The sequence below is a fragment of the Hydra vulgaris genome, chromosome 03 (genome assembly GCF_038396675.1).
Source record: "Hydra vulgaris chromosome 03, alternate assembly HydraT2T_AEP".
NCBI lineage: Eukaryota > Metazoa > Cnidaria > Hydrozoa > Anthoathecata > Hydridae > Hydra > Hydra vulgaris.
In genome coordinates this window covers 56,002,363-56,027,688 of record NC_088922.1, presented here as the reverse complement: position 1 = coordinate 56,027,688, position 25,326 = coordinate 56,002,363, and the positions used below count along the sequence as shown (strand labels likewise).

Here is a 25,326-nt window from a genome sequence, read left to right as displayed (position 1 = left end):
TTAAAAAAAATACAAAATAGAAATATAAATGCATTATTACGAAAAAAGTTAAACAAAAAATACTAAAGAGACTTTGGGTATATAAAATGTATATGCAATGAAAAAAAAGTAATTTACCGCTTGTTAAGTTCTTATTTTTCAAATAGTCCATTCAGTACAAGGTCCATTCAGTACCACTCTCCCCTACAGTCTAGATTATAGGGCTTGGCAATAAGACAATATTTTTATATATTTAGTTTTTATTATATATTAAATTTTCATAAATGTATTTATTATATAAATTTTATGTTTATTTAAGCTTTACGGTTCGAATAAATTTATGTGGTTTAAAAAAAATGTTTTAAATGAGCATAACTTTTTGTAGAATCATTCGTTTTTTATGAACTTTCCACCGTTGTAATACTAATTAAAAGCTCTCTTTTTAACGATATACAATAATTAAATATATATAAATAGTTTGAAATTTTTACTCGCGTGCCCAATAGCTTGGAAAATTTAAAAAAAACTTATTTACAAACTACTAAATGTATTTACTAGTTACTAAATGTGTCAAATTTATATTTTGTCAAAACTTCAGAAATAAACCTAGGTATAATTGTTATGTTTCTTATATTATTATATTTTATATACTATCTATGATTGTAAGATTTTCTAAATCGCAATCTATATTTTGTTTAAAATCTGATATTTTGTACACAAAACATATTTTTTATATTACAACCTATGATTGTATAATTTGTAAAGGTTTTAACACCATTTTGCTGGGAAACGTTATTTTAGATTTTGTTTTTTAGGCAAAGCTTTATAGCTAGAGAATGTGTATGTATTTTTGTGGCAAGTTTGTTGTTTTTCATTGCATCGAATATTAGATCTTTTCATTCCAAAGCTTGATGCTTTGGAATCAAAAGATCTAATATTCAATGATTCAATGAAGGTATTAGATCTTTTCATTCCAAAGCTTGAGGCTTTGGAATCAAAAAATCTAATATTCAATGCCTACTTTTGTAGGCTCCATTGTCAAACTATAGGAAAATAAAATTTTAATGTACCATATAAAAAAATAAAACTATCAATATTCTCTATTTCATAACGCGGCCTTTATCTTAACAACAAACTAATATTTCAAAACGCGTCCCTTATCTTTACAACAAACTAATATGTAAAAATGCTACAATTACAAAAATTAGATAACCTGTAAATATTATTGATAAAACTCGTTGTTAACATGAACAATTTTACGAACGTATTATAAACCAAAACCTTAAAAAACTTTTTTTGATAGTTTACTTATATTGCTGTACATTTATAATTATGACAATTACAAAAACTTATGATTTCAAATTTTAAAAAATCAACATTAAAAATTATTTTTCTATATCTTTTTTTAATGAAATCATTTATGATATCATCAAAATTGATGTTAGAATAAAAATTAACCAATTAGACTACTTCTGTCGATAAAAATTATATGAAAGTTTAAAAAGGGACTGATTCTTCTCAAACAGTGACGGATCCAAGGGGGTGGGGGTGGGTGGGGGTATGGGGGTATGCACCCCCCCCCACCAGAAAATACATACCCTGAAATAATCAAAATATTGAAACTATTGAAATAATCTGCGCTCTTGATCTTAAATTCTACCATAAGAAATGCCTAATGTTTCATTCATTTTTTTTTCACTTTGATTTAACCATGATTGATTTTTTGATTTAACCATACACCTTGATATAACCTTTGATACACCTGATATAACCTTTGATTTAACCATACAAAAAAGATACCATTGCGCCGAACAATTTTACTTTCTGGTACTTTATTTTTTTTCGCACTCAAAAATTTTAGAAAACATTTAAATTTTAAGGTAAGTTTAAACAATATTACATATATATATATATATATATATATATATATATATATATATATATATATATATATATATATATATATATATATATATATATATATATATATTTATGTATATATATACAGACACTTCTTTGGATTTTCTCTACCATTCCAATCACAACATGTACAGCTGAACGGAGCTTTAGCGCCATGAATATTTTAAAAAGTCCTTTGCGTAACCAAACAAATGATGAGCGTTTAACTGGCTTGGCATTATTATATATTTATAATACCATGCCTTTAGAAGTAAACAATGTAATTGATAAATTTGCAGCTAGTAAGAAGAGACGCTCCGATTTTGCATTGTAGATTTTGTACTTAATTTATTTATTACACAAAATCCTATTAGTCTAAAAAAGAAATTGTGTAATTATTTCCCGAGGAAATGTAACTATATATATAAGAAACTAACTCCCCATAGTACAACTCAAATACTATCAGTCGAATTGAAACTGAGTCGATATCTTTTGATTCGTAATTTCCAAAAAAATTACGCTAACCACTTTTGGTATCAACATCCCCCCCCCCCCCCCACTAAAAAATCCTGTATCCGTCACTGTTCTCAAATGATGATTTGAGAAGAATCAGCCCCTTGAGTATCACTTGAACATCATCAAAAAACGTAGTTGGACCTGCTTTTCTATCAAGCTTGAGCCTCTTTCCCATCGTCGTTAGATTGCATCCCTTTCTCTTTTCGTTATATACACAGCTATATTAGATTCGACTTTGTCACTTGCATCTCTTGTTATACTTCTCTTGTTATACATTGTCGTAAGACAGATCTTTACTATTTTCAAAATCAAAGTGACAAATCTTGCCTTAAAATTTAAAAAACCTGTTTTGCAATGACTGTACTAAAATGACTTTTCATAATTAAAAATGTTTATAATCGTTTGTGAGCTATATCTGGAGTTAAATCGACTGAAACACTAAAATACTAGGATTGCAGTATTACGATGTACAGAAATATCTCAAATATTTTTATATAAATTAAGTAGAAAAATAATAAATATAAATGTATAAATCATATTATTTGCATTAGTGATTAATTTACAACAATTCACAAAAATTTTAACATGTAATTTTTGTGAGCCCTTTATTAAGGACCCCAGGCCATGGCCTAATCTGACCTATTTGGTAATCTAGCATTGGTACTATGAGATCAAAAAATTATTTTAGTTGAATGAAAGGCATTGTTTATAGGTAAGCTATTAAAAACCGTAACGCTTACCGTAGAGACTTTTATTTTTCATTTTTAGATTTATTTGTTTGCATCGTTAGATTTTTATATCATAAAAAAACTAACAATTATATATGTATCGATAACAACAGAAACTACTACTAATTTTTGTTGTCATTATTTGGATGCAGGATTAGAGTTGTATGTGAGTCTATATTAAATGTCACAACAGTTACTCATATTTTTCTCAGTAATGTTTCTTCTGACGCACTCGTACATGTAGGATTGTTTCGATTCTGTGGCGTTGTTAAACATGGTCTTAAAAAAGTTGAAGTTGATTTTCAATACAATTCAGAACTTTCAGTGAATTATTATCATCGCAAGATGAATATTGGAGAAATCTTTGAAAGAACATAACATTATTTAAATTGGGATAAAAGTATTTTGCTTCAGTTGCAAACTTTTTGGGACAACTTAGTCACCATTTAGAAATGAAATGATTGCTTAAAGAATAGGAAACATTGAGTGCAGTTTTCAAGTGCTTTGAACTCTGGATGACATGAAAAAAAGGTTTTTTGACATTTCTTTTAACTTGTTTGTTAGTTTTTTATTGTTAGTTTATCATTTTTTTCCAAATTTTGTTATTGCAGGCATAGCAAATTAAGCTAGCAACAACAAAGTTTGCTTCATAAAGAACTGATATTTTGGAGAGCTGTGTTGGAAAAAAATTCTAAACGAGGCTATAGGTTTCAAGAGCAATAGAAATTTTCTTGAGGTGTTTGAGTTATTAGCTAAGTTTTATACCGTCCAGGACAAAGAAATCAAGGACCACTATTTGACACAGAATAAGTTGTTTAGATTTTTAGTCCAGGAGACTGAGTTCGAATACCTTTCACGGTAAAAAAAGGCGTTCTATTATTTTATACTTTTTGATTATTTTAACTTGTACGATTGACGTTTTGCTGTTGTTTTTTTTGGATATCTCTCAGTACCATTAAAAAAGGGCTTTTGGATAGATTTTTAAATTGGAAAAAATGGAATCTAAATATTCTTGACAGTTGAGATCAACTGTATGAAAAAAGTGCATAAAAGTAAAAGGTAGCTTGGCTTTTCGAAATGAATCTTAAGACTTTATGTGTTCTTTGTGTAAACCACTCTCTCAATTTTGTTTTTGTTGGTCTGGCACTATCATCCAATAATACGAGTTCTTATTTTAGAACTTTTTTTTCCAATTATATTTGCTCTTTTTATTGTCTTTTCCTCAAAAAGAGAGATTTCGCAAAACTGGGTTTACTGAGACGCATATTAAGGCCTCAGAAATTGCAGAAGTATTGGGTGCTGAGAAGATTTTTCCGATGGTGCGTTCAGGAAAAAAAAGCCAATTTCTTCATACAAATGTCTTGATCACACTCGGCAACTTGAAAACGGCCATGGCGCAGTGGTTAGAGCGCTTGCTTTATAAGCAGGAGATCCAGGCTCGAAACGAGCTCTGGACATATTTTCGCGTCACGGTAAGGAAAGAGGCGTGAACTTCCTGGTTAAATGTACTTCCGCGGTACTCTGTGGCAAGACCGATAGGACTTCTTGGGGCACCAAAAAAAAAAAAAAAACCCACTATAAATTAGATTTCTTTTTCCTACAAATGTCGATTGCATTAGTGAAGGAGCGTTTTGAACAGGGTGTCACAGAGCTTTATGACTTTCTTTTACGTTAAAACGTCTTTTATTATACAAAAAATAACTTAAAATTAAAAGGAGCGTATATATAATCTAAAAAAGTTTCTCAAATAAGAACTTGCATTATATTATATTTATTAACTTGCATTATTTTATTATTATGCCAGACCAACAATAACAAAATTGAGTTAATGGTTAAAACAAAGAACACATAAAGTCTTATGATTCATTTCGAAAAGCCTAGCTAGACCACCTTTTACTTTTACTGTTAGCATTTTTGTCATACTTTTGTAAATTTTGTGTGTTTATTACAAAACATGTTAAAATAAATCAAAGACACCCAGCCAAACCTGCATCTTTTTAGCCTGGAACGCTTTTTAAATAATGAAATTTTTACAAAAATAAATATTTCCTTAAAATCTTTAAAAAAAGATGTCTTCTTAAATATCTTTTGGAATCTTTTGCTATATTTTTGTAGATTCTGTGGATTTATTGCAAAAAATATAAAATAAACAGGAGGGAACCAAATGAACCTAGGTTTTGTACGTCAAAATGCCTCTTACTGTACAATAGTTATGCTTAAAAGTTACATAAAATCAAAAAAGTACGACAAAATCTTCAAAAAAACAGGTTTTCAATTAATTTCAAAATTTGCAAACTAAGCTCAGTCTATGAAAGTTGCTATATACAACATACATTAGACCATATTTAAAATTTGCAACTCAATCATGGTCACCATATCAAGCAAGAGACACATGGTCACCATATCAAGCAAGAGACACATGGTCACCATATCAAGCAAGAGACACATGGTCACCATATCAAGCGAGAGACACATGGTCACCATATCAAGCAAGTGACACACAGATTTGAGAAAAGATTCAACAAAAAACTACAAAAGTAGTATCAATATCAAAACTGCCAAAACAAAGATAGACTAAAAGCAATAGAACTTACCACTCTGACTGAGAAAAGGATCAGAAGTATACAATACAACATTTTAAAATAATACATCAGGTTGATCTCATTAACTGTCATCACCCACCAAAGACCCTTTCCTCCTTTCTTTGCAATAGACCTGCTGGTGGTACTCGTGGTCATGCTATGCAAATATAAACTGGTAAAAGTGTAAACTAGTAAACCATTGCAAACAAATGCAAAATTTCTTTACCAATCGTGTAGTCAAATGCTGGAACTCTTTGCCAGGGCAAATCATTGATGCTCCAGAATTAAGAAGTATTAGGGAGCATTATGACTATCACGTTGTGAGGAGAAACATTACAACCTGAGTTAATATTATTCATGAACATTATGGTTTCCATTCGTAGTATTTGCTTGTCTTAGAATTTGAAAATAATACTTGACCTTTTATTAATGTACTATGTACATAAATAACTTTGGGTTCTGCACAGGAATGTTGATACCATTCCTTTACATATCTTTTTTGTAAAATAACTTGTTCAGAAAATATCTATATTTAGATATAACCCTCATAATCTATATAAATATAGATTCTGAGGGTTTGGAAATGGAATTAAAAAAATATGTCAGAGTTGTACGGGAGAAAAAAAAAAATACTAGCCTGAAATCGGCAAATGAGGAAATTAACTGCATCTACAAAAAAAGAGCAGCAAAAAACTTATACTAATTTAGTTATTGCGTTATAAATCATTCTAGCTTCACCAGTAACTGTTGCAAGTGTAGAACGTAGCTTTAATAAGTTAAAATTAGATAAGACTTTAAAAGTTAGTATAAATAGGTAAATACACATGACTACATTTCTTTGTATTTTGAATAAGTCAAAAATGGTTGATGAACGTTTGTCTTCCCTAGCAATTCTGTCAGTTGAGAACGAGGTTGCATGGAAATTAAGCTATGATGAAATAATAATTTTAAAAGCATTGAAAATACGTTGTAAACCATATTTTTGACATGCGAATGCGTAATACATTTACAGTAATTAAAGAAACTCTTGGTTAGTAAGCTCTTTTAGTAATATCAATTTAACAATTGAAGACATGTGGATAAAGGTAGATGAAAGATTTGTCTAACCCTCTTTTAAATAAATACTTGCATATCTTTGCCATAGAACAAAATATATTCAAAAATTCAATTCCAGATTTCTCAGTTCCATAGAAATTAGAGTAACGTAACGCTTTTCACTTATGTCTTGAACTATTTAAAAAAACTCTTGGTTAGTAAATGCTTTTAGTGATATAATGGGAGGGAGGGGGTGAGGGAATTCGTTTTGCACTGAAAATCACAACTTAAGCTGTCCAGACTTTTTAAGATTAGAATATTTGCGAAGACATCATGTTATGCTTTCTTTCACTTAGTTTTAAATTTAATTTATGATACTTTTTGGGTGCGATTATATATATTTTAAGCTTTCTTAAAAATTTAATTCGAATGTTTTCATGTCTGAATTCAAATATAAAGATATCTCACTATGTATGCGTGGCAACATACCGTGTTTAGGGACAACTGAATTAGCGCGAATTTCATAATTGCAAACTAGATTGGTGTAAGTGCGAACTGGCATTAGTGCGTACTGGCATTAGTGCGAACTGGCATTAGTGCGAACTGGCATTAGTGCGAACTGGCATTAGTGCGAACTGGCATTAGTGCGAACTGGCATTAGTGCGAACTGGCATTAGTGCGAACTGGCATTAGTGCGAACTGGCATTAGTGCGAACTGGCATTAGTGCGAACTGGCATTAGTGCGAACTGGCATTAGTGCGAACTGGCATTAGTGCGAACTGGCATTAGTGCGAACTGGCATTAGTGCGAACTTTCGCACTTAAGAAATTCGCACTTATTCACCCGCGTGTTTGTAGTGTTTATAGTTGAACATTTTTATATTTTATATTTTTATTAAGCGATGAAAACTTGACCACGTTTGTTATTTAAAACAATAAGTACCGTTTAGGCTGTTGTAATCCGGTGAGGTCCGGTGAGTTATTTCACAGTACCGTTTTATAAAGAAAATAACAATAACAAAATAAAATAACGACCTAAATATTATTTATAATCTGTACTCTGGCACTATAAATACAGTTTAAAAAAACTATCCAAACATGGTTTGCTACGACAGATTTATACAAGTAGTTTAATTTGTCAAAAATATATATTCAATCATATTTTTCCCTTTTTTATATATATAGTTGTTGACTTATTTTTAGTTTTATCATGTTTATTATAAAAATTACCAGCCAGTTATCTACTTTAATATCCAACTTTACATAATCAACAATAATAAAATAAGTTTTATGAAATAATATAGTTCTTTAAAGTTTTGTATATTTTATGTTAAATTAAAATTGTTATAGTGTTGCGGGATAATATGGAAGTTTCAGAGCCTCAAAAAAGTATAAATGATGTTGTAAGCAGTGTTAAATCAGAAGGATTGTTTGATCAGTTTCGCAAAGAATGTTTGGAGGAGTTTGATAATATGGTATAATACAAGTTCTTCTTTATTTTTTTTAACTAAAAGATTTATTTAACTTTTAGTTTTAACAAAAAGCAGAATTTTTCATATTTCTATGTTAACTATTTGTATTATAATTATGTTAGGATAATTATAGACAGTTAAAGCAACAAGTAGAAAATCATGTTGCTTCATTTCTTTCCAAGCATAAATATGATATCAGTCTTCAAAAGAATATGTTGCGAAATGAGCTAAGAAATCATATTACCAAGTAAGAACTCTATGATTATCTAACATTTCTTATAAAAAATAAATAAATGCATAATCATTTTTAACACATTTAGAAAATAAACTAAAAAGAAATATTTGTAAATAAAAAAGTTTTTTTTTTAAACAAGTTTATCAACTTGTTTAAAAATTTTTATTTGATAATTTTGTTTATCAAAAACCACTTGTAAAAACATATTCTGTTTACTTTAATTTTTATGATGCTGATTTTAATCCAGACACTTTTTTGGACAAAAAAAAAAATAATTTGTAAGATGTCTTTGCAGATAGTAAGTGAACAGAGTTGATGTTTGACCAGGGCTGAGTTAAGGACCGGGTTTGATAAAAAATAGCTGAGACTGGGGTCAAGTTTGTGACTGTGGCTGCATAGATAATAATACATTAGAAAATTATATTTGTTCAAAATTCATGTTATATATATATATATATATATATATATATATATATATATATATATATATATATATATGTATATATATATAACTCTTATATGTTATCCGAAAGTTTTTTCCATATTTTGTTGACAAAACGTAAAAATTGAAATGCAAGACCAGAATTTTTTTTTTTTATTAATTGATAGACTGCCTGCCCCAACCAAACCCTCAGTCGATGTAGCAGCACTCCCTTGCGGGTCAGGCTAAAAGATAGTAGAAATAGCGTTTTTGTGGTTTTTTTAAAAAAAATAATTAATTTGTAATTAAATTAATGGTTTTGACTTTCGTCCAACACGCAAATGTTGGACGTAAGTCAAAAGTAATTAAAAGTGACGTATATATTGGCGTAAGAATCACTTTTTTCCTTCCATGCTTCCCAAATAAAATTTGGGAAGCACGGATATATATACATACATTTGGGAATTTATTCCCAAATGTATGTATATATATATATATATAAACTGGTTGTTTGCAGGCAACTCAACTTTATACTCCTGTCTTGACAAAAAGTCTTCTCTCTTGGATTATTTAGAACTTAATCTTAATTCTGATCTCAGCTTCTGTAACATGGTTTTGTAGTGGCTTGTGAATTTTAACTTGAACAAAACTTAGTTATTTACTGTAAACAACTAGCGCAATACTATTGGCATTCCTATATTAATAAATGGTAACCTGCTTACTGAGTCCTCTTCTTTACATCTTGGTCTACCATTTACTACTGACCTTTCATGTAAACCATATATGCAATCAATTGCAAAGTTAGCATCTGCTAAGTTCTTTATTGTGATTGCCATTGTTACTTATGATTCCATTCTCTACCTCTACAAATTTGTTATTCATCCCTGTATGGAATGCTGTTGTCATATTTGGATTGATTCGTTTAATGATACTCTTTGTATTCTAGACGAAAACGCATTGTTAAGGTAGTTGGATCTGGTCTGTTTGCCAAGCTTGAGCCACTTTTCCATCGTTGTAAAGTTGCATCACTTGTTTTTTTTACAGATACTATCATGGTTGCTGCTCAAAGGAGCTATCAGCTCTAGTATAATCAACAAAAACTCATTTGCCCTTGACTTGTCATTTGTTAAGTTGTATCTATTTGCTTTATTTGCCCCTTCATGCTCTAAAAACCTTTATTCGTTTAGTTTTTTTCCCCACACTTTAATGCTTTGAAACTCTCCTATCTTCATGTTTTTCTAACTCATACAACATTTAACTTTTTAAGTTTTCTGTCAATTGCTTCCTTGTTCTTTAACTCTATTCTTTTTCTAGTAACTCTCAACTTAATAGTGGTTGCTTTCAGCCTTGTTGAGTGAATTAGCTTTATAACCACCTAGGGAGTAAATTAGATTTGAAAAAAAGAAAATAATGACAAAAAAATGATAGCATTAATTTCATCTTATTTGTCTTAATAAACTGGGTTTTTGATTTTGTTTTTATCAGCGAGTGTTCTAATTTTTAGGGCCAATTTTCATTTATTTATTTTTTTAGTTTTGAAAGGTGAGAGATTTGAGACTTTCTTAGGTGATAGCAAGTAAAAATTAATTAATGTTGGGGGAGAAGGGGTGTGGAAGATCTTAATAAGCTTAAGGTAGGAGGGAAAATTTTTAAAAAAATTAAATGTTCCCTCTTGTATATTAGGCACCTGAAAGTGTGCATAATGAACTATAAAATCTATTTAATTTAGTAAAAGTTATAAAAAATGGACATATACATTTTGTATTGCTAATTCTTTTACTTTCATTATATACATTCATAAATCTTCTTTTCAAAAGATTATTTTTACAGAAGACTTTGCAGAGAAATATTAATGGACAAAAATAAATTTAATAAACCAATAAAATAATTACATTATGACTCAGTAAACAACCAATCAATATAATCAAAATAAAATGATGCTCATCAATTTAATAAATTCAAAGTGTTCATTAATTCTAGTTGTTAAATGTTTTTCAGACATTTAATAACTAAAATTAATGAGCATCTTGGGACAAATCCCATATATATATAAACATTTAATTACATTCCTTAATTGTAAAAACCTGTCTAATTGTAATTCATTTGATGGAAACATTAAATGAAACATCCCTTACTTAATAAACAAACTTTCCATTATAACATTATCCTATCTATTTAATTAAAATGACAGTTTATTTTTTAGCAATTCTAGGGTACCTTTATTTGAAATTATTAAAATTTAATAATTTCATGAAAAGGTACCCCAAAATATCATAGTACCACTACAATAAATTGTTTTGAAAGTTTCAATTATAAACCATGTCTGAAAAAGAGCTCTTTCGAAAACGTGTGTACAGGTTTTATGAAAAGCTTCAATTTGCAGCTGAAAGAGCAAGTAAATCACCCATTTACGATATAATCAAGTGTTATGAGGATTGCAGGCAAACCAGCAGTTATTTTTGATAAACAAGGTTTAAATTGATTGAGACAATCGACAAACAATAAAAGTGGTTTATCACAAAGAATAATTTTTAAAGAACTAACACATTTAACTATTAATGGAAATAGGTTCTATTATACTGGTGATAAAACAAATGCTCCTCTATCAATAAGAGGGCTGAGTTTTTACTAAAAAACACTGTTTCATGAGTTTCTGGTAAACAAGCTCTGCAGTCCATAATGTACAATTAAAGTTATGTGGAAAATGTTTTCGAAAAATGTCTAAAGCTCAGATGTAATAAAGTTTAACTTTCTGATCCATTTGGATATAGCTCAAACTGTCTTTTTGTGTTGAATAAATGCATTGTTTTTTACGATGCAAGTCTTGCGCGAATGAAGCCATCTATTAGCCTATTCGCAAACTTGATCTGAAGCTTTGGTTACAAGTTTGATGCATCTCTCTACTCCTTGATTATGGCATGGTAAATGCTGCACATCTGGAAGATAAACATTTGTTAACATTTCAATTAGATTTTCATCTGAAATGTGAGTGGTAATCGGAGGTTCATTTAATTCACATTTTTTCCAATCAATTAGATCTATATAGTCTTTTGCTTCAAAATTGATTTCTGGTATAGAGAACTTTCGAACTTTGTTCTTTTTCATCAATCTTGCATTCATTATTTTTTGTAATGCCAATTTCCTCACATTTGGGCGAGTATCCGATATTTTAGCAAGAAGTATGTTTTCTGGATGCGCAAAAAAACCATTCCTTTGTATAGCTGGATTGATGATACTTTTTGTTTCACAACTAGCATAACTGGATAAATTGATCGTTAGTCATAAATGTTTAGCACCTTCTGTGCATGAGGGATTATATCTTATATTGAACCAAATTTGGCAGTAAACTTTAATAACAAACTCAACCATTTCTCTTAGCCTGTGTGACGGTTCGCTATATCCAACATAATACCTCAATATTCTGTTTGCAGTGGTCACCCACCTGACATGGTTAAGTTTTCCAGGATTTCGGTTAGCCAAAGCGTTTGGACAATAACGTGTAGATATTGCTTTGCAAATATCAAGTAAGTATTTTTGGTCAAAACTTAGAGATTTTTTGTCTATTTTTGGCAATGTGACATTAACAGGAATGTAGTTGACTATTGGCAAGGTATCACACAGTTTAGTTTCTCTTTCGATTGGTTCAGACCATCCATTAGGTCCTAATGTAGGTCCATCTAGTTTTTGAATTAGATGCCTTAGAGGCAGTTCATTAGCATGTATTTGACAGATAAACCAGTGGACAGGTCTTTTTAGTTTTAACTCGAACAAAGCAATAACACCATTAAGAAATTCGGTATTGACAGCTGTTCCGTCACAGCCTATGGCAACTAATTTAGATGTATCGATGTTGTTTAAATTTTAAAATTTTTTTATACTTGTCTTAATGCTGTATCCATGCCTTGATGCAGTCTCTACATGCCCTAGACTTTGAACCTGGTTCTTGTACTAAAATGCATGTTCTTCTTTGATAGTTTTTCGTACATTTTTCTCCTTGTTTGTATCAATAATTAATGTTGTATCTTTTCTTCCATCAAAATACAAACCTTTAAACATTTGTATATTTTCATTGTCTAAATGTTGCAATTTAAGTCTTTTTCATTTGTTCTTTTTGAATCTTGTTTTTATCAATTACTTTAGATAGGTCTCCTTTTGAAATTATGTTCATATCTTCCAGCACAGCACATGCTATAAATGCAGCACCTCTGCTTAAAACACCTATTTTATCGCAGGTTTGTGCTAAGGATAGTAACGGTGATCTCATTTGTTCAGTTTTATTTTTTCTGTTCCATTTTTGCTTGAGGCTTTCAGCTGTGTCTAAACAATCAGCATCTGATTCTGAGTCAGTATTCCAAATCACAGTGTCATCAGAGTCAGAACCTTGAGATATAGAATAAAAACTTGAGTTTTGAATGCGGCTTGATGATATTGCTTGAGCTTCAATACCTGTAATAACTCAAGATTGTGTTGATGGGTTAGACAGTAAGAGACTATTTACTCTGTTCTTTCTTGCTTCTTTTCACCGTAATCTTATAGTACTTTGAATATCGAGTCCTTTCATATACATAATCCTCATAAATCTCTGATCGCTGAGAAAATCATTTTCCTTGTTGTCACTGCAGCAGAAGCATTTTTGCCATTAAAATTTTTTTTGATTTCAATTTATTTTAGTAATAAACAGATGTTAAATTAGAACTAATGAATTAAAACCTGTGCTTTTTGCTATCTGAATATTTATTAAATGTTTTGATTATAGACATAATTTGAGGTAAATAATACTGATGGTGATGGTAATAAATGACGTAATTAGTGACATTTTACATACTTTAATGTCATTTAAAATCACCGGTGTAACTGTTGGCATAGGATGTTTAGTTAATTACATTTTAATTACTTTTATTCCATTATCGTGACAGTGACGACAAGTGAAAGCATCAACAACATATATAAAATTACTTTGTTTTAAATAAAAATTGTGTTTTTTTTTTAAAAACTCAGCGGCAACTAAAGAAATTAAACTATTTTTTTAAAAATTACAACCATTTCTAACTTAGTCATTGTGTAATGTTTAAACTCTATTACAACTCTAGTAAATGCATAGAATTGGTTATTTTTATTTTGTAAAAAGGTCAGAAAACGTGTTTTTGTAAGAAAAATAAAACTCTAGCGCGAACTGAAGACATAAAAAGTATACAAAAAATTTGGCACAATTACTTTTTATAGTATTATGCAACTTTTCCGCTCTATTACAATTTCAAATTCAAAAAAAAGTTGTTTTTCGATACACTCTACTAATCAATTCAGAAGGAGAATAAAAAAGCGTTTAATTGAATTTAATATAGAATGAGTGAAAACTAAATAATTATTAAGATATATTTCATTTACATAACTAAAAGTTTCACGCAATAGCGGTCATCAGATATAACAACAATTGTATACAAAAAATGCTATGGAGTGTCCTCTTTGATGAAAGTCACCATGGGTAGTTTTGATGGAGTTAAATTGTGCAAATTAGTTGGCCTCTATATCTTATCACTCTTGCTAAAGAATATTGTCTTAATACTATTAGAAAAATCTAATCAAAATTTTTAAAGACAATTTTAATCTTAACATTACTCTCAGACCAAACTTAAAAACTGTAAATTTTTTTGGTATAACATTTAACCTTTCTGAAAACTTTTTTAAACCTTATAGAAAACCAGGAGATAATCCTTTTTACATCAAAATCAATTCCAATCATCCACCAAGCTTCATTAAATCGATACCAAAAATGATCACTAACCGCATCCGTAATATCTCTTCAAGTAAAGAGGCTTTTAATAAAGCAGCACCATTTTATAATAACACTTTCAATTCAAATTAATTGAAAGTGTTATAAAATTGTGGATTCAAAGGTAAGATCAATTTCATTCCAAATATCCAAAATTAAAATACAAAATCTCAAATAAAAAACATCTGGTTTAACCCACTTTATTCACTCGATGTTAAAATAAACGTAGCAAAAACATTTTTTAGTACAATTGATAAATATTTCCCTAAAGGCCACAAATTTCACAAACTTTTTAACCAGAACAACTTAAAGGTTAATTATAACTGCTTTTCAAACATTAAGGAGTATTATTACTTCTCATAATAAAAATATACTATTTAATTCTCATGAAAATGCCAATCAGTTATGCAATTGCTGACAAACCAACTTATGCCCACTCAATGGAAAATGCCTTACAAAAAACCTTATTTATATTTGCAATGTAAAAACTTACCAAGAAGAAGAAGGGTGCTATTACATTGGGCTTACTGAGAAAACTTTCAAAGACAGGTGGTATAAACATAAAAGCTCTTTTGCTTATGAAAGTAAGGCCAAATCCACTGAACTTAACAAATTTGTGTTGGAATGCAAAAATAAAGGTTTAGAACCTATACTGAAACAAAATATTTTCGATCGTGCTGAGCCATTCAAACTTGGTGGTAAATTTTGCAATTTATGCTTGACAGAAAAATACCACATTTTTATGTCACCATTAAATTTGCGTAATAAACGAACCGTAATAAATGTATATATTTTCCAAGTTAGTTCGTCTTTTGAACTTATGTATAACATATTTCTAGCTTTTACTTCTCTCCATGGCTGTCGACACCAGGGATAAAGGAGGAGGGGGGCATGATTCCCCCCTCCCCCAACCACTATTTTTCTGGGCAATGTTTTTGAAAAAAACAACATCAGCAATAGGAAAAGTGTACCAAAAGTAATTATTTGATGCTGGTCTTAATCTACTAAAGGCAGTTAGCATAAAAATAAAACTCAAATACAGTGTCGCACTAATCTAAAAAAAAAAAAATTAATTTTTTTTTTACATTACGAAGTAAAAATTTAAGTTATATAATTTGAAAGCATGCTTGAAGCTATTAGAGTGCAAGTTAATAAATTATAATTTATTTGAAACTAGTAATGCCATATGTAAACCTATAGGAAGTTATTTTTAAAATAAATTCAAAAATTACTTCAGTATTGTCGTTTTGTAATAAAATTACAGCAAATATAATTTTTTCTGAAATATCCACAAAGAACAAAAGTTTGCCTTTGGAAATTACAAATCAAAGTATATAAAAAGTGTCAACTCTTTTGATCATAATGACTTCAAAAATAGTTATGTCTTTTTATAAGAAGAAAGCTGTAAATGCTGATGTATATAGCAATGGTGTAAATACCAATGTTGTAAATAATAATGCTGTGAATAAAGATACAAAAAACGATGCTATAGATACTGCAGAGAATGTAAGTAGCAGTTAAATTGAAATTAAAGGCAAGTCGGAGGGTCTGATGTCTCCAAAAAAAGCAAAAAGTTGCTTAAAAAGCCCTATCATCTCTCTAAAGCAGTAATGGAGTGCATCAAATATCTTGTTTGCCAAGGGCTTCCTTTCCAAGGATCTGATCATATTAATGATAACCTAATGCAATTGTTAATATTGATATATAAAGATAACCCATTGGTTTTTGAAAGAATTTATTCTAACTCAAATTGCAACAGAAGAAAGTTCATCCATCAAGACTACCAAAATGAATTTCTTAATCTTCCCCAACATATTACTTGCTCCATATGATGGAGCAAGCAATATGTTGGGGAAGATAAATGGAGTAGTACAACATACTTTAAAAGAACAACCAAAAGCCCTTGTTGCTCACTGTCATGGTCATTCACTAAGTTTAGCCATAAAAGATGCAAATAAACTATGCAGAACTCTCAATAAAGTCATGGGGAATGTAGGGGAGATTGTAGTTTTCATTAAATTTTCCCCTAAAAGAGAAAGAATGCTTGGAGAAATCAATGAAAATATTGAAGTATTAAAGCAACTTCTCTATCAAAACTATCAGTTACTTGTTGGATAATTCGTGCAACTGTTTATAAAAAGGTGGGTTTTTATTAATCCAATTATCAAGGAAAATTTAAGATTTAGATAAGGAAAATTAAAATCTTTAGTTTATAATAAATAAAAAGAATATTTTAGCCCAAATTATGATTGTGTTAATCAGGTTTGCTTAATTTTAAATAAGTTCTTAAATACAGGTTTTACAGAACTACATGCAACTGATGAAAGTTTGGCATAACTGTCTTGAAGGAAATATCCAAGTTGATGTAAAATCTAGAATACTGGGATGCAAAGCTCAAATCGAGTCATTTAAATTTTTTTTATGGTATTAATCTATGCTTCACAATTTATTCAATTTCAGATAACCTATCAAAAACAGTCCAAGCAGAAAATATTTCAGCAATTGAAAGTCAAGAAGTAGCTTAACTGACAATCAATACACTTAAACGAATGAGATCAGAAAGTCAAGCAAAGCTGATGCTTTTTATGAAACAACGAAGTTTAAAGCTGAAAAATATCACTTTGTTAATTCACCTTCTATTCCAAGAAAAAGGAAAATGCCAAACTACAAAAATTTGGTGCAATATTTTAACGTAGATTAATTATCCAAAGCTGAAGCACGTCACCCATGATGCCCTAAGAAAATGAAGAGTACCCCCCCCCCCACTCACTTTAAAGCCGTGTCGACAGCTCTGCTCTTAACTATGATGTAAAATATTCACGAAATACAAAAAGTAAAATCTTTTTTAGATTTTTATTGTGTATTATTTTTGTAGAGTGTTTTACAAAAAAACAAAGATTTTTTATGAGTAAAGATTGCATAAAAAGGTGAGATTGAAAAATACCCATCCCCTTTAGGGATGGGGGTGCCACTTATATTCAGCCTTCAACAAAGTTTGCTATGGCAATAAACAACAATATGCTTAAGATAACAGGATAAAACAGTTTTATAAAATTTTGAAAACAAATTATCATAGTTGCTACTTATAGTTATAATAAAAAAACTCAACAAAATAACAAAATACTAAAAAAAGTGTTTTACAAAGGGGGCGAAACTATGATTAAAGAAAAAAAAAATTTCTAAAATTTTTGATTAACTCAATAATTATTATATTGAATTTTAAGAAAATTAATTATTTAGGTCAAAAAGTCATAAAAATAAGCACAGAAAAGGAGTTTTTGTGAAGGGTATTTTTACAAAAATCAGGCACTTTTTTCATAATTTAAACAAAGAATGTTTAGGTAAAGGTATTGTTTTTTTCCTATTTTTATCAAACTTTAAAAGTAAGGGGAGTTCATTTTTGAGGGGAATTTTATGGGGAATCTAAATCTAAAAAAAAAAAAAATAAATAAAATATGTCTTGTTAGGGGAACGCTTAGTTTTCAATGAGAAAATGACTAAAAAAAATTAAAGAGAAAAATCTATAAATTAAAAAAAAAGACATTTTTTAATTATTTAATGAACTCAATATATACTATGTTAAACTTTATGAGAATGTCATTTTGTTAAAAAGTCAAAAAGATAAACACTTAGTGGGGGCTTTTGTGAAAGTTGTTTTTAGAAAAATTAGTTGATTTTTTCATATTTTAGACAGTGAATTTTATCTTAGGGTGCACTATCTTTTCTAAAACTGATAATAAGTCAAACACTTTTGTTATAACAAGCAGTATATTATATACAAATTTTATAGTATATATTATATAATACTGATATCTTTATTAAAATTTACATATAATTAGCAAAAATAGTTTATAAATTTTATTTAAAATTTGTGAGTCCAACTAAGTTAGATATTTAGCACTTTTTGTGCTTATAAAACCCCTACTGATTTCTTTTGCTCTTTTATATTCTACTCGCTTCTCATGGGAATATATTTTTGCACAAGCCTCGGTAACTTATATTAAAAATAATTTAGTCATTAAAAAATTTTAAATAAGTTATTATATTCTTGTAATTGTATAAAAAAGAAACCTGCTTAACACAACGTTTGACAGATTGGGAATGGCATGGCCAATCTGGAACAACCATAGGCTTGTGAAAACATTTTCTGACTTAGGTTGTGAGTGTCATGGTAAGTAGTGGTTCATTTATTGAATCTTTCCACTGAATTAGATTGGTCAATTTATCAGCATCAGTATTTATGCATGGGGTTTTGTGAATTCTTACTAAAACTCTCCGAACTGAGTATTATCATCTCCTTTCTTTCTAATCTCTAGCACCTTTTGCAATTTGTAACTTTCATTCCTCTTCATTTTGGAACTTTGGAGTCTGAATAATGCATTCACTAAATGCAAACTATGCAGATCTCTTTACAGTTTTCATTCTATTGCAACAACCTCTTTTTTTTTTTTTTTTTTTGATATTTTAGTTGTTTCAATTAGAATAAAATATGTCGAGGTCCATCTAACTAGGAATGTTTTACCTTTATTTGAAACCAGCAAGGAAAATACACACCAACTATAAATTCAATAGTTAAATGAAGATTTCTAAAATTTTTTTCTGTTAGAAAATGAATTGAAACCTACAATCTACAAAAATGGTTGGCTGTAATGAGCCGTCTGGAATGAGAAACAGGACCTTTTTCAAGGTTTATTAAATCTTCAGGTTTTACTCTAGATCTTATTGCTGTTACAATTCTGTATTGTAACAGCAATAAGATCTGTGTTGGACTCACAAATTTTAAATAAAATGTATAAACTATTAATTGTTAATTATGTTTAAATTTTAATAAAGATATCAGTATTATATAAAATATATTATAAAATGTATTAGTATATTATATCGAGGGTATACTGCCAGAACGCACTAAGTCATTTTTCATTGTTTTGAGATAATGACAGTTTAATGAATAATTTTTTTTTCATGCAATGGTGTATATTCTGATTGTATATTTGAGAATAATCAATAACTTGGTATTTTATAGAATATAAGGTCTGGTGCGTTTTGGAAGTGATAAAGCATATAATAATGAGTTGATATAACTCAAAACCAACAAAAAATGACTTAGTGCATTCTGGCAGTATACCCTCGATATACTGTTTGTTATAGCAAAAGTGTTTGACTTATTATTATTTTTAGAAAAGGCAGCACACCCTACGATACAAAAACATTCACTGTCTAAAATATGAAAAAATTGACTAATTTTTCTCAAAACAATCTTCACAAAAGCCCCCATTGTGTGTTTATTTTTTTGACTTTTTAACAAAATGTGATATTTTCATAAAGTTCAACATAGTTAATATTGAGTTTATCAAATAATTGAAAATTTTTTTATTTTTTGAATTTATAATTTTTCTCTTTAATTATTCATATTTAAAAATTAAGCGTTTTCCGCCAACAAGACATTTTTTTTTTCAGATTCAGATTCCCCATAAAATATCCCACAAAAATGAACTCCCCTTATTTTTAAAGTTTGATAAACATAGGAAAAAAACAACACCTTGACCATAACATTCTTTGTCTAAAATATAAAAAAAGTGCCTGATTTTTGTAAAAATACCTTTTGCAAAAACTCTTCTGTGTTTATTTTTATGACTTCTTATATATATATATATATATATATATATATATATATATATATATATATATATATATATATATATATATATATATATATATATATATATATATATATATATATATATATATATATATATATATATATATATATATATATATATATATATATATATATATATATATATATACATATATATATGTGTTGATGTAAGATATTTGAAAACTTTTTTTTAAACCTTAAATTATTTTTTATATAAAAAACTGCAACTGGTTAACACTTTTATTTTAGATCCGAAGTTATATTGAACAGTGTCAAGCATTTAGTGGATGAAGTATTGAGTGCAAAAGGACACAGTTTTTGTTTAATAATTGATAAGCAGGTGGATAAATATTTAAATAAAGATAAACAGTCTCAAACTACTGCCGACACAACTTTTAAAGAAGAAACTGAGGTAACTGAAATAGAAGAAGTTCAAATGGAACTCAACGATAAAGTTGAAATTGAAGTTGATGTGAATAATGTAACTAATAATGAGAAACAAATAAACAGATGCACAGAGGAGAATAGTACTAATGAACAAATAAATGGAACCTCAGAAGAAGGAAAACATAGACCTGAAAAGCGTATGGATACTAACATACATTGTTCTACGAGTTTACCAACTAATAAATTAACTTTAGATAACAGAAAAGATGACGCTTCAGATATTTATAAAGCTAACAATCAATTGGAATCGAATAGTTTTGTTGAAAATGCAAAAATTTCTGTAGCTACTAGTTCAAACGAAAATAAAACCTTTGATAAGATGTCGATTGATATGGGTAGTAAAAATGTAAAAGAAAAAGAAAAAAACTTACGTCGGCGTTCTTCTCGAACAAGAATTGTTCCATTGAAGTACCGTGATGAAGGTGAATCTGATTCGGGAAATGAAGGTAGAAAAAAGCATAGGCGTTCGCGCAAAATGTTAGATGATACGGAATCGATATCCAGTAACGATGTTGATGATAATCAAGATAGAAGTATTGTGATTACTATTAAATCAAAAAAACATGATAACGATACTGACTCAATTTCGAGTAATGATGCAGATATGGATAGCAAACCGAACAAGCTTATCATTAAAATAGATGATTCTTTGCAAAAAAATACAGAGTCTTTAAATAAAAACTTAAAGTTAAATGATGGAACCGTAGCTCTTGGTTCGAACAAAGATTCGTCTAAGTTTTTTGATGAAAATTCAAAAATAAAACGAGGAAGACCACGTAAAAGAAACAGCACTAGCGAATATAGAAAACGTAAACATTCTTCTGTAACAAATGAAAACGAATCTGATGACGAAAGTATTGTCTCTAAAAGAGGTAGGCGTTCGTTCAGAAGGCAATGTTACTCACCTTCATAGCTTTGTACAGTTTGCAATGATAATAATTATAATAACAAAAGAAAAACAATACTTTATTTATTTTATCAATTCTTTTCCAAATTTAAGTGTTAAGTTTACTGTTAATAATTGAGCGTATCCATATAGTGAAGTTGTATACTTTTGTATAGACGCTAAACATTCCGGCATTTCCACATGTTGTGTATCCCCATGAAACAATACCTTGGAGTGTCCACTTTTTTTTAGAGCTATCTCGGAATATATAGCCTCCGCCACTGTCTCCTTTACAAGTGTCTTCATTTGTTAATTTATTGCCAGCGCAAAACATACTTTCCGTTATATTATATTTATTTTTGTATGCGTTTATGCAATCATTTTTAGAAACCACCGGAATGTTAAGCTCTTTCAGTATTTCTGACGGTTCACCACTTGATGTTTTGCCCCAACCAATAACGGTTCCAATTTTTCCGATTCCTGATAAAAATCTTTGTTCGCTTGTTGGAAGACAAATTGGAAGAACTTTGTCTAAATATAAACATTTTAAATGCTATAACAATTTTCTTATGCGCTAATTTTTTTTATAATTCAGATAGCCAATTTCATGAAGGCAAATATACCAGTGTCTACCATATTAAAGTCTGCATTTAGGTGTAATTTTTGCATTTTGGAATTGTTCTTAAACTTCCTGCTTTTTGTTACAATAAGAAAATATATAGTATTTTTTGTAACCAGTAAAAACTTTTGAAGCTCTTTGTCAAATTTTTTACAAATTATTTGTTAATAAAAAGTAAAGTTGTTAACAAATAAATGGATAGCTAAAGTGAAAACCCGAAAAATTTGGAAATGAAACATCATGCAGTAGAATCCCGTTAACTCGGACTCTGAATGGGTATATATATTTTGTCCGACTTAGCGAATGTCCGAGTTAAGCGAAGCTTTTGGTATGTATAGAGAATTCAAGGGGAATCGAAAGTTTGTCCGACTTATCCAGGGTCTATCGGGATTTTACTGTATATATTAATAAATTTTCACGGCGCGATAAAGGACGCTCGTTATGCATATATACTTGTAACATGAACGTTGCAAGCATATGTTTGTGACAAGTATAAAATCAAATTTTGTATTTAATAATCAATTTTCTTTATAAATAAACAGAAAGCTCGCGTAAAAAGTTACTTAGAGGAGCAGCTCGCATGGTTCGCCATGTTCAATATAGAAAAGTATTTCTCTGCTCTCGCATTCTTTTACTCTAGCCGAGGCCTGATAGCATAACATTTATTAAACGATCTTACATTTCTCCGTGAGCAACTCGTCAGCTCTCTTTTCTGTCATCAACTTGCAGAATTATTTGTCTATTATATTTATAATGCATATCCATAAAAAAACAACCTTAATCTTACAATTTAAATGTTTTAAATTGTAAGATTAATCGTATAACTATAAATTGAAGAGCGTTTTTTAAAAGGGAGTTTTTTTCAAAATTGAGTTTTTTTAACATTTGGATTCTTTATTGAAAAGGTTTTTAGCTATGTTAGTACGAATAAAAAATGGTTCATTATTTTTATTTATGATTACGAAATTATTGAAAATCAAAATTTTTTGCCATACAACTATTTTTTTATATTTCTCAAAACAATAAAAATATCATTTTCAGAAAAATGCTCTTCAATTATAATTAGATTAATGTCACATTAATACAAAATAACAACAAATAGTGGTAAATATCACTTTGGATTCTATAAATGACTCTAAGGTTTTGTAAACGGTGCAAGTTTTTTTTCATTAAATTGCTGCTAGAAAATTTTACATTTGAAATTGGCAATCATAGTAATAATGTAATTTTTTTGTGCTATGGTAACATAATGTCATAAAACCAGATTTTGTAAAAATTGTAGTATTTTTAAGTTTGAAATACCTAAGTAAATACAAAAATTTCCAAACCATTTCGTTAGAAGTGAAGTTCTTTTTTTTGTTTGTTTGTTTGTTTGCTTATTTTTGAAATACTAATAAGTATTAAATATCAATCTGATATAAGAAAATATTCTAAAATAATATTCGAAAATACTTTCTAAAAAAATAACTTTTTAATGCCAACATTTCATTTACCCGGTATATATTTTTTCTTCTTTAAATATTTAAGTTTTTTTTTTTTTAAGTATTTAGAAAATGATTTTATTTACAACTTAAACACTATGGTTCACAGAGCGTAACTAATATAAGTCAAGATTTCAAATTAAGTTAATTCAAATTAAGTGAATTCACTATAGTTAACTAAACATGCTTTATTAAAATAAATAGTGTCTTATTATAAAATTAACAATTAAACATCTAGTTTAATTAATGTCAAACTAGACATGACTAAAGTTAGTTTAAATAAAATTTTCTGATAAGAAATTAGTTAGATTAATAAAATAATCCCTCCTCCGTTCCGAAATTCCGATTGCATTCAATTTAAAGACTTATTGAAAGTAAATAATGTTAGCAATTTTTAAAATTATTTATATAAAATTTGGATGTTTTTCTATAATGTAATAAACATTTTTATGCCAATAATATAGTTTACTACCGTATATCATTCTTTTTAAAAAAGTCGTTTTTTTAATCAAAATTTTTATAATCAAGTAATTTTGTAATGGAGTAATTTATTATTAATTTCAATAATTCTTTACGTTAAATGCAAATCGGAACAATATTTCAGAACAGAGGGAGTAGGTAATTGAAATTAAAAAATTAAAAAAAAAAAGATCTTAAAAAAGAATTTAGACAGGAATTTATCGAAACATTTCGACAGGTTTTTATTAAAATATTTAGATTGGTTTTATTTGAAATATTTGTACAGGTTTAAGTAATTAGATAGCTTTTAATGAAATAACTAAATAAAATTGAGAAATAAAAATAAAAAAAGACACGTTTTATTAAGATAGCTAAAAATATAATTTAAAGTCTTCACATTTTTTAAATAGATAATAATATTAGACTCGAAGACAAATTAAAATTGAATAAACACTTGAAAGGCAAAAATAGGTAAAATTGACTTTATAATTTTTTGCTTTAAAACATATCAACTGTAATTTCATATTGTAACACGCAGAGTAAAAAAAAAAGATAAAAAAATAAACAGAAATTATTGCATTTTTTGCATTCAGAGTACATTAAATTACACACTTCTACTGATTTTTCTATTTTTTTCAGTAGTGTTTTATCACTTATATTATATTATCAAAGAGTAAATTGCAAACAGTTTTTGCGACGTTTGAGGTTCCTTTACACGCATGCAATTTCTTACCTGATAGTTTAGCCTTTTTTTCTAACTCAATCAAACCAATATCGTTTTCCAAAGAATCTAAATTAAATTTTGGATGAACTTCTGTATATCGAACGTTAAAAATAAGGTCAGTATCTTCACATCTTTTAGAAATATTATGAATACCAAGAAAAACTCGAAGCTCAGTGTTTTTATATTGTCTTCTAGTGATTTCATCAAATAAACAATGCCCTGCAGTTACAATCCACTTGTCATTAAGCAGACTTCCACCACAATAAAATTTCCAATCAAGTTTTGGCGGTTGAACCTAAATTAGGTTTATCATAAACAGTAATAATTTTAAAATCAGAATGTTCACTTTAAGGACAGTGTTTAAAGATCAAGAGATAGAACATATTGCTATCGAAAGTTAGACTTAAAGTTAGTT

The 25,326-nt window shown here is 28.7% G+C and overlaps 2 protein-coding genes across 4 annotated transcripts in view; one reads left to right on the top strand and one right to left on the bottom strand.

Annotated features, from left to right (window-relative positions):
• The first annotated feature begins 7,666 nt into the window (after positions 1–7,666).
• Positions 7,667–21,715, top strand: LOC101235134 (biorientation of chromosomes in cell division protein 1-like 1). 2 transcript variants are annotated; one of them, XM_065793743.1, is made up of 4 exons: positions 7,667–7,712; positions 8,089–8,213; positions 8,333–8,457; positions 20,545–21,715. In XM_065793743.1, exons 2-4 carry the CDS (start codon positions 8,103–8,105, stop codon positions 21,653–21,655), a joined length of 1,347 nt encoding a protein of 448 aa, XP_065649815.1. In that variant the 5' UTR covers positions 7,667–7,712; positions 8,089–8,102; the 3' UTR covers positions 21,656–21,715. The 2 variants fall into 2 exon arrangements, with proteins under 2 accessions (XP_065649815.1, XP_065649816.1); XM_065793744.1 differs by having other exon boundaries at positions 7,705–7,863.
• Positions 21,708–25,326, bottom strand: part of LOC105847406 (uncharacterized) — a 29,854-nt gene continuing 26,235 nt past the window's right edge. Inside the window, exons 6-8 of one of the 2 annotated variants that reach the window (XM_065793742.1) lie at positions 25,065–25,206; positions 24,921–24,977; positions 21,708–22,159 (exon numbers count right to left, since the gene is read on the bottom strand). In XM_065793742.1, the coding sequence (XP_065649814.1) occupies positions 21,738–22,159; positions 24,921–24,977; positions 25,065–25,206 (621 nt within the window). In that variant the 3' untranslated portion in view covers positions 21,708–21,737. Of the gene's footprint in view, positions 22,160–24,920; positions 25,207–25,326 lie in introns of both variants that reach the window. The other variant, XM_065793741.1, reaches the window with a different exon arrangement.

What these genes read in the sequence shown, in the direction of transcription:
- LOC101235134 (XM_065793744.1), top strand. An exon ending in TGGAGGAGTTTGATAATATG is followed by an intron (nt 8,214 to 8,332) that starts GTATAATACAAG and finishes TAATTATGTTAG; the next exon opens with GATAATTATAGACAGTTAAA. An exon ending in CTAAGAAATCATATTACCAA is followed by an intron (nt 8,458 to 20,544) that starts GTAAGAACTCTA and finishes CTTTTATTTTAG; the next exon opens with ATCCGAAGTTATATTGAACA.